This window comes from Dermatophagoides farinae, chromosome 1 (assembly GCF_024713945.1).
Source record: "Dermatophagoides farinae isolate YC_2012a chromosome 1, ASM2471394v1, whole genome shotgun sequence".
NCBI lineage: Eukaryota > Metazoa > Arthropoda > Arachnida > Sarcoptiformes > Pyroglyphidae > Dermatophagoides > Dermatophagoides farinae.
The window spans coordinates 7,773,206-7,784,140 of record NC_134677.1 but is presented as its reverse complement, the minus strand read 5'-3'; the positions used below and the strand labels follow the sequence as shown (position 1 = coordinate 7,784,140).

At 28.9% G+C, this 10,935-nt stretch overlaps 2 protein-coding genes across 3 annotated transcripts; one reads left to right on the top strand and one right to left on the bottom strand.

The window, feature by feature from the left end:
• The first annotated feature begins 575 nt into the window (after nt 1–575).
• Nucleotides 576–3,927, top strand: Drep2 (DNA fragmentation factor-related protein 2). Of its 2 annotated transcripts, none has more exons than XM_075733038.1 (4): nt 576–933; nt 1,109–1,422; nt 1,489–1,759; nt 1,826–3,927. In XM_075733038.1, exons 2-4 carry the CDS (start codon nt 1,411–1,413, stop codon nt 2,884–2,886), a joined length of 1,344 nt encoding a protein of 447 aa, XP_075589153.1. In that variant the 5' UTR covers nt 576–933; nt 1,109–1,410; the 3' UTR covers nt 2,887–3,927. The 2 variants fall into 2 exon arrangements, with proteins under 2 accessions (XP_075589153.1, XP_075589150.1); XM_075733035.1 differs by having other exon boundaries at nt 576–1,059.
• On the bottom strand, nt 3,812–9,776 carry LOC124491869 (uncharacterized). Its single transcript, XM_075733083.1, is given in 11 exon segments — nt 3,812–4,179; nt 4,241–4,527; nt 4,621–5,828; nt 5,893–6,094; nt 6,096–6,620; nt 6,690–6,902; nt 7,016–7,198; nt 7,281–7,467; nt 7,535–7,693; nt 8,443–8,729; nt 8,951–9,776. Coding segments are annotated over 11 exon segments (4,197 nt in total). The 5' UTR covers nt 9,644–9,776; the 3' UTR covers nt 3,812–3,926.
• Nucleotides 9,777–10,935: the final 1,159 nt, after the last annotated feature.

Sequence of the window (10,935 nt, the reverse complement as noted above, 5' to 3'; positions counted from 1 at the left end):
AAAAAAATCAAAAAAATTGGATATATTGAATTCGATCAAGCAAAAATTATTGATTCAATTTATATTCTTATGTCGAAAAAAATGAAATGAAATGAAATTCAATCAATATATCAGTATGCTGCTGCTGCTGCTGCTGGACATTGCTCTGGCATCGTAGATCCTTTTCTTCATCAATAGATCAACGACACTGACACATCAAGTAAATCAGACAGACAGCAAAAAAAAAAGTCGGATTTTTTTTTCTTCTTATTCGGTAAAGACCTACTTTTTTTCCATTTTACATTTATCAATGGTATAGAATAATAAGAAGAAGAAGAATAAAATGCCGAATGAAGATGAGAGTGAATAAGAATAAAAGTTGGCCAAGTTGTATATATGGCAGCAACAATTCGAATCTTGCGCAAAATTTTTATTTTTTTTTTTGGAACAAAATTCTTCTTCAAAAAAAATTATTGCCCATACGCATCACACTGCAGATTATTTTTTTGTTTTGTTTTGTTTTGTTTTGTTTTCTCTTTTTTTTTGGTAGTGGTAGATCACAGTAGGCCAATAATATTGATGATGATGATTGTCCATGATTGTTTATGGCTATATGCATCTAATTCTATGTTTTCAAATACTTTAAATGTACCAAAAGAACTATATAGAATTGTTCTTGTTCCATCATATAGTACAAAATGAAGCCAAAAGAAAAATGACAGAAAGAAGAAGAAGAAGAAAAACTGATTCAACGGATTTTAGGTCATTCAAACGACTACGATTAGACCAATAGATCCAATGGATGGATAGATAAAACCAGAGCAAAAAAAAAAATCGAAACATGAACATCTTTCAATGATCATCATCATCATCAACATCATCATTGATAGACATAAACATCATCATCATCAACATTCTCATCACCATCATCATCATCATCATTCATTTGTCTTTGTATAAAAATTTTTTTTCCTGTTTTTGATTTTGTGATTGTCAATTTTGTTATTCTAATTTTTTGTTTGTTTGTTTTTGTTTTGTTTTTTTTCTGCTACATTTTTGTTCCATTGTTTTTTTTTTTTTGCTTTGGTTTGTTTGTTTCGATCATTTGAAAATTTAATTTTCGCCCCAGTGCTTTTTTCTTCAATCTTCAAGCTTATCACCATCATCATCATCATCATCATGTATTAATGTTGTGTACATAGCCACTTTTTTTTCGTTTTTTGGCTTCCGTTTATACATATAATAATAATAAAATTAATTAATAGCGAAAAAAAAATTACTGCCAAATCAATCAATTCAAGAAAATTATTTTACAACAAAAATGTTTCTACAATATAGCAATGTCTAAGTTGAATTTTGTGATCAAATGCAATGAACAACAACAACAACAACAACATCGATTGATGAAAATCGATATTGTACTGTATTGCCATGTCTCGATCGGTAATTTTTTTCCATTTTTCTTTTCCAATTTTGTTTGATTTAATTTTTTATATTAATTCTCATTAGCATTCAAATCAACCTAGACCATATAAAGTTTGGTCATCAGATCGACAGAAACGTAAATCAATAACTGCCTCAAATCTTCAAGAATTCAAGATTCGTGGAGCTGAAAAATTGGGCTATGAAAATTATCGTTATCTACGTGTTGTATTTGAAAATGATGGTACAGAAGTGGAAGATGATTCATATTTTCAATCAGCTGAAAAGGATACAATTTTTCTATTACTTCGTGATGATGAAAATTGGCTACCACCAGGAATGGATGCACTTAAATCTGGTAATTTCTTTGAGTTTTTTTTTCGTTCTGATTTGAATTGCATTTAACAATAATGTTTTTTTTCAGCATTATCCGCTATTCCACAGATTGTTTGTGATACTATCAATACATTAAAATTAGCCAATAAATCACCAGCTTGGTCAATCAAAGATGATCAAGGATTCATCACTGTCACATTACAATGGGAACATGATAATAAATTCAAATATCTAAGTGATTTTGAAGAGCCTTCCTGGAAATTGTCTTCACAGCCTTCTTCATACGCTCAATTTGGCGATAAAGTGTATAGCTCAACATTTCCACGACCGAATTCTAGTCGTGCCAAATCATATGAATCATATTTGAGAAGCGTAAGAAATCTAAATACATTAGCAGCCTATCGATCAGCACTGCCATATAAAACATTATCTGCCGATGATTTTTCATTCATTGATCGAGCAATTGATGATTTTAGCTCAGCTCATGATCTCACTTCTTATTGTGATTTTCATTGTTCTTCATTACATCGTGATGGTGGCTCAATCAAAGTTAGCAAATCCGTAGGAACATCACCAATACTTGATCTTAGTCGTACGATTTCACCAACTGTTACTACAACCAATAAGGCGACATCACCTTTTGAAAAAGGTTCATCATCAGCTCAAATTGATGCCAATATTGTTGCTCAATCAAAAGCGAAAAAAGGTCATGTTCGTTTTATGGACATCGAGAAAAGTATCGATTCAAATTGCACATCATTCAACGGAGCTAACAAACGAAACATATCGTTAATGGGTCTAATCAATGGACATATTGTTGATGGTAATGTTAGTTCTAGTGATGATTCTGAAACCGAAACAACCGAACGTGATGATGATGATGAACAATTCTGTGAACGTTATCTAATGCTTGTTGATCAATTATCGGCTAATCATAAAAAACATTTAAGCATTAAAGATATTGGCATTATATTGGAACGATTAAAATCGAAAATAATCGATATTGATAAATTGGAAAGAGATAAAGAAAGTATCGATTGTTATAATTGGCTTATAAAAGCTATCATCAAAGGCGATATGTTAAGAGAGATTGGTGTTGTCTATAATGGCCAATATTATTCACTGATGGAACATCCAGGATATTTTTGAAAATCACACCAAAATCACAAATAAATGGACAAAAAATCAAAGTTTGAAGTTGAAAGACGTTATTTTTGATAAATCTTTTTTTTTCTATATATCTATCTATTCATCATCAAGATCATCAATATATAAATATAACAACCACAACAACCAAACATTTTGAGAGCATAGAATATACATCAATTCATGTCTGTCTGTCTTCAGTAATTCATTATATAATTCGTAATTTAGCAGAAAAAAATACAAATAACAAAATTATCGATTATTTACAATACAAAATACAACAAATTACAATATAAAACTACCCACCTGTTTTCATCACATCATTAACGAGCCTATATATTATCCTTATTTGAATATATGGAAATTTTGAAAAATTTTCACCATTAAATTATTTCCAATTTAGTAGTAATCACGTTGTCAACTGTTGTCATTTTATTGTTGATTTTCTTTTCTCTTTTATTATTGAATTTGAGAAAAAAAACAACAACTGAATCGCATCTATTTATCTATCTATCAATCTATTGATCTGTTTTCACATTCATTTGAATTCACACACACACACACCTAAGCCACACAAATAATTCAATACAAATGAAATACGAATGGATATACTAAGAATAACTTTTCGGTAATTTAATTTACTTTTTTTTTTGGTTTGACTTGTCGATAATTGATCAAGATGATGATGATGATGATGAAATTTTCAATAATTATTACACACACACACACACAATGGCTCAATTACAAATACACACACAAACTATTGATGAAAGTTTACATAAAATATACATCTGTTGCTGTTTTTCTTTCTCCTTGTTCATCACCCATTGATTGATTAATTCGAAATACGTAATTTTATATTGTTAACAATTAAAAATATCATTTATTGATTAAAAAAATTGTCGGGAAAAAAAGCTAAAATTGAATAAAACACGACAAAAGCACATTGTAATTTTACTCGAATTTTATATTATATTATTAAATTCCAGAAAAATGAGAATGTTTTTCTTTCGAATAAATCAACAAAAATTCTCGGCCATTTTTCACCAATAAATTGAATTTGTTTTCCTTAAACGAAAATTGAAAATATTTTGATGGCTGTTATTATTAATGTTATCATCATTATTATTTGATGATGATGATGATGATTGTTTACTATCAATATTCTGTCCAGAATATTTATCATTCGAATTTGATTCCTTTATTGGTGGTGGTTGTTGTTGTTGTTGTTGTCTCGCTAATCCATTGTATTGATGATGATGATACGGATTATTCATCTGGATTACTGAATTGATTCTGTTGGATAGATTGATAAAAACAAAATCATTAGATTATAAAGGGAAAAAATTCCATATACCTGATATAATTGCCATTGTTTTGTTGATTATACATTGATGAATCAACACTACATTCTTTTTTCAACAATTGTCTTTTCCATTCTGGTATTGAACGAGATTTTCTGTCCTCAAATTCTTTACGTATTGCTTCTTCGGCCTCTTTTTTGGCTTTTTCCGCTGCTTTTTTCGCCAACATATGCCGTTTCCATGGCGGGATTTCATTACCTTTTGGATCTTTTTCTGGTATTGTTTTTAAAAACTCTTCAACCGTAAAATTTTGTGCCAATTGAGCGATTTTATTTTTGACCTAATTTTTTTTTGTTTTGTTCGTCAAGAGTGGAAAAAAAACAAGAAATTAGAAAAAAAAGCTACTGTGTTGAATACATGAAAAGTAAATTACTTCATTAAGATTTCGATGATTTGCTTTCACTTTTTTAATACCATCAAGATTTTTAGCCACTTTTAATTCTTGAATCAAATCATTTTTATTATTGACTAAATTATCATCATCAATCCGTTGAGCACTATTATTATTATTATTACTATTCATTGTTGTTGATTTAAGCATAATGTTTTTCAATTGATCATTCGTTATCGAATATGTAGCATTAGAAAAGGCAATCTTGGACATTACACCAATCTGATTAGATGGAACAGCATTTTTCTTTGATGATTTACTTTTAACGGAAAATGTATCATCATCATCATCATCATCCTTATTATTCGTTGCTTCATAATCATCATCATCATCTTCATCATCATCACCATCATTGTTTGTTTCCGAATATAAATCAATATTGGATTCAGTTTCTGATTTATCAATCATCATGATACGATTATTCATACAATCATCATCATTACGATGTAGAAAATCATATTTACTTCGATTAATATTGGCCAATAGATGATTTTCTGATGCACTTCGTTGCAGAAATCCAGTATCATGAATGTATTCATATTTATTATTACTATTACTATTACGAATATGATTTGTATTCGAAACATATGATGATGTTGAAATTGATTTTGTTGCCACAATACGTTTCAAATATTCGGATGGTTTAATATTTGAATTATTTGTTGGTGGTGAACTAAATTGTGGCGGTATAAATAATTGTTGCATGATGGTTTTTTTACCATTCGTATTTTTAATATAACGTGTTTGATGATGAACATTTGATGATGATGATGATGTTGAATTATTCTGGTCAGAATTTTCAGAATCTGTATTGTTTGTCGAATTTATTGTTGCTTTTCGCAATGAAAATGATGATTGCTGCTGATATGGTGATGATGATGATGATTGCATAAAATTTGGTGGTGGTGGAGGTGGCGGCGGTGGTGGAATCGATGATGATGATGATGATAAAGATGTTACCTTTTCCGGTTTAATCGTTTGATATTTACATTTTCTTTCACTTGCAATCATCATCGTTTCCTCATTGCTTGCAGTATCATCATCCAATTCTTGATAGATTCCTTCATCGGTACTTGTACTACTATAAACATCCGTAGGGCTTGTATTACCGGAATTCTGTAGATTTCGTTTTCCATTCATTTCATGATTTGTATAATCATCTATTTGATCGGAATTTGAATGAATTTCGGCTGAAATTAAAAAAAAAATAAATAAATATTTGATTCTCGATTCAGAAAAAAAATTTTTTATTACCGATTTTCATTTTATGATGATGATGTTGTTGTTGCTGTTTATTACTATTTCGACATAATTTCCGTTTTTCAAGAAAAATTTTCTTCGACGATTTTGTACATTGTAATAATGAATGATGTCCATGATGATGATGATGATGTGGATGATGATGGTGTTGATGATGATGTTGATGATGATGAGGATGTGGGACATTTATTAAAAGATCGGAATGATGATGATGATGATGTTGCGGATATTGGATATTGAGACATTTCCGTATTATTATTAACCGTTGAATGGCAACAACAACAACAATAATCATATTGACCACCATTATAAAAACATTCACATTGGATAGTCTTTGTCGACGACGACGGTAAACGTACAGATGGATTTTTTAATTCCAAATGATGATGCAAACCACCAATGATACAGTTACCGTCATCATTATTATTATGTTCAGGATAATAAATTTTATATTTAGATTTACGTTTCGTTGCCATAATATTATGATTGGTCGAAATTTTACAACACTTGGTACAACAACAATCTGATGTCGGTGTAGCTATTTTTGCTATAGTTGTAGATTCATCATCATTATTATCATAATCATTTAGACAGGTTGTTGATAACATTTGTCGACCACAATAAGAATGGCAACACAATTGTTGTTGTTGTTGTTGTTGTTTTGACGCCATTGTTGATTGTTGTTGTAGTTGTTGATTTGAATCCGGATATAATTCACATGACTATTAATCAATCAATAAAATGGAATAAAGAAAAAAAAATAAATCATTGAAATTGAATTAAATAAATACCATTGATGATGATAAATGACAATGATGATCATTGGTCAAAAAGTTTTTGCTGCTGCTGCTGCTGCAGCTGCTGTTTGATCCATTTTGATCCGAATGAATCGAATTAGCTGCAATCGTTGTCATTTTATTATTACGATCTGATTGTAACATTTTCATTGTTGTTGTGGTTGGATATAATTTACAAGCATGATGTTCAATCAATAATTTTAAACACTAGATATTTATTTAAATTATTTCCGTGAAAATGTGGCAGAAAACAAAATAAAAATTAGACCATTTCTTGAATAATGAAATTGTAAAGAAAATTTTTTTGCAAACACACTCACTTCTACTTGTTCATTTTCGGCAGCATCATTCAATGGACTTTTGCCATATTTATCATGAATCAAATAGGCATTATGTTCGAGTAGATATTTTATTATTTCAATATGGCCACGACTAGCAGCAAAATGTATGGCTGTTGCACCATCATTATCACGAATATTTGGATCAATTTTTTGTTCTTCAATCTTGAATGGATAATAGTAATTGAAAAAAAAGTGAAAATTAAATTAAATGAAATTCATTCATTTAAAATGAAAACATATATACCATCCATTTAAGACAATTTAATGCACCCGTTTGTGCAGCTGCATGTAATGGTGTCATACCATCTTTGGCTCGTATCAATAATGAACCATTACCGGCCATATGGACTAAATATTTCAAAACATCAAGATGTCCTTCTTGTGCAGCCAAATAAACCGGTGTAACATTGTTTTCCATTTGTGCATTTGCACTATTTTAAAGAAGAGAAAAAATTTTGATTTTTTTTGGCAAAAAAAAATATAGAAATTGATTCTTACCTTAGATTCTGACATGGTGATTCTATTAATAATCGTACACATTCTAAACATCCTTTAGCTGCTGCATAATGTAATGGTAATGCACCCATTTTATTTATATCCATTGTGGACATTTTAGCCTCTTTTAATAGCCAATTGATTACTGATGAATGACCATTTCTTTTCATCATTTTTTTTTTGTTGTTTTAGTCGATGATTATAATCACGAAGAAAAATAAAACAAACACATAAAATAAAATTAAGTGAAAAAAAACAAAATTAAAAAATAAAAAACGAAATACCAAAAATAGTAGTACACAAATGACTACACAACAAACTAAAATGATTCATCATTCATTTTGATCTAGTTTTTGGTTTTTGATTTTTCATTTCACTGTAACTTATTTGAAAAAAAAATGATGAAAGAAAGAACGAAAGAGAGAGAGAGAGAGAAACAAAGCGGCAAAACTTTCTGTTTTTTTTTTCTCACCCAAACAGAAAAAAACCTCATCATTTTGTTCTTTTTGTTGTTGTTTCAATTTTTTTTTCAATTAATTTATTTATTATCATTATTCAAGTTGAAACTGAAAGAGAATTGATTTTTTGTTGTTGTTGTTGTTGTTGTTCTGAACAAAACAACAAAAACCAATCAAACAAGTGGCCGAAAATTTATGACACATGATGATGTATATAACCTTAATTTTGTGCTGACCATTTTACCGCATTTGTTTTCGTGTTTTTTTTTTGGTGTCGGTGAGGTATGCTAAAAATATCTATTTTTTTTTTTGGATCTATATGGATTTTTGTTGTTGTTGTTGTTGTCCACACAATGTGTAATTGATATTGTGTGTTTGCAATCATTTTTTTTTTTTTTTTGAAACAAAAAACCAAAATCACGATAAATTTCATTGATTTTATTTTCCACTTACCTTGCCGCTAAATGAAGATATGTATGTCCATAATAATCACGATCCATTAATGATGAATTGGTCATCTTTAAAAGCCATGCTAATGTTTCAATTTTACCCAATAATGCAGCTTCATGTGTTGGTAAATATCCATTATTATCATTGGATCGTAATAATGGATTAAGGCCACATTTTATGATTAAAAAATCTAGAATATTAACATCACCATTTCGTGCTGCATAATGTACAAGATTGGCACCAAATGTTCCTTCAATATAACGTGATTTTTCCAATACATTTTTCATTGACTATGAAAAAAAAAAGATTTTTTTAAAATTCAATCTAGTCATGCCATCTATTGTTTAGAATTCAAAATAATTGGCGGTTTTTTTTTGCATTTAATTTCCATAATCGTGCAATGACCAACAATTAAATTAAACTTGGTTTTTCCAATTTTTACAATTTTATTATTACTATATATTAGGTGAATGATCTCGTCAAATTGAAAATCAAAATAATTATAACCTACCTGTAATAATTTTAAATTTCCCTCTTTAGCTGCAATCAACGCTTTATTAATGGTAACAATTTCAGCTGATAATAATTGTTCACTATCATTTGATGAATTAATACTTGTTGTTGATGATGACGATGATGACGATGATGGTGTAACATGGAATTCCATATCATTCTCATTATCTGAAGAATTTAAACTTGATGATGATGATTTTGGCAAAGAATTAGATGATGTCGTTGTTGTAGTTGTTGTTGTTGTTGTTGTCAATGATGCTGTAGTTGTCAGATTATTTGTTGTTGATAATTTAGTAGCCATTGGCCTTGATTGTTTTTGATCACCATTTAGAATCATTGATTGTTGCTGTTGTTGATGATGAATTTTCGTATTAAATATTAGATTCACTTTTTGTTGATGATGAATTTTACCATTTGTGGCTGTTGCAATATGAATATCGATTGAATCGTTGTTGTCCGATTTCTTATCCGTTTCTGATGTAGTCGTCGTCGTCGTCGTCGTCTTAGTTGTTTGAATATTTCGTGCTAAATTATTATTCTGATTCAATGTTTTAATTTTTAAAACAATATTTGGTTGTAATATTTTCGTCGTTATTGTAGTTGTTGTTGTTGTTGTTGTTGTTTTAGTTGATTTTTGCTTTTGTTGATGATTCAATGTTGATATTTTGATTCGATCATCAGCATTATACATGTTGTGTGTATTGAAATTATGAAAAAATTCAAAGAAGAAAAGAAATGCAAAAAATGTATCACTTTTTATATACAAAACCGGGCAAGCATACGCCAATACAAAATTAGAACGTTGAATATATACCCGCGATAATCGTTGTCGGTTATTATTATTGTTATTGTCTCTAAAGCGAATATTTTTTTTTTTGTTTTGTTTTGTTTTTTTTTTACTTTCCATAATGTACTCTTTTTTTTCTCCAATCCTCATGACGTTGATCCAGAGAAAATAAATAAATGAAACGGTTTATATCTAGATTCATTCATTCATTCATTCATTCATTCGTTTTTTCTCCTTTTTTTTCTTCTTTTGCATATATGAAGATGATCATCATCATCATTAAAATGAGAGCAGCAAATGGACAACAACAGCAACAACAACAACAACAACAAAAAAAATTAAGGCAAACACAACAAGTTATTCATTCCATACTATTTTTAAATGCTAATTGGCTATCATCATCTATTTTATTGGATCTATTGTGTAGTACACACACATTCATTATATGTGAATAATAATAATAATGATGATGATGTAATTGACAATTTTATCAATAATTTTTGTTGTTTTTTTTGTTGTTTTTTTAATTCTAGAATCCATTTTCTTCAATAAATATCCAGTATATATATAAATATAGCTTCAATGTTTATTTTGAGTAAAACCCATATGAACGAAAAAACAAAACAGCAGCTAGCCTGGAGGAAAAAAAAATCTAAATTGTTTTGTCATATATATATGACTACCATGGTCCAGATAAAAATGAATTTTTGGAAATTTTTGAATACGAAAAATTTATTTTTCTTTCTCCCGTAAGGTGTTGTTGTCATATCCGCGTTTTATGGTTGTGTGTGAAAATATCGTTGTTTTTTTTTTTTTTTTTTGATTTTGTTTGATAATTATAATTGGGACAAAATCATTTTCACTTTTTTTTATTATTATTTCGATCTATAAAAAAAAAACAAAATTTGCACAAAGTGTTTGCACATTCAAATTATTACGGTGTTTATAAATGAGGAAACACAAAAAAAACGGGAAAAAAATTTCATTTGATAAAACAACAACAACAACAATCCTGTTGAACGAAATTAATAAAAAAATTGTTTTTCCTATTTGAGATTAAGATCTTTGTTTGTTTGTGTATGATAATTGTTTGAATTTTTCGGGAAAAAAAGCAACTATATACGATAATCATTTCCAATGTTGTCCAGATATCTTGATCTCTGGTCACCTGAATGAAGAATTTTTTTTTTGGTTTT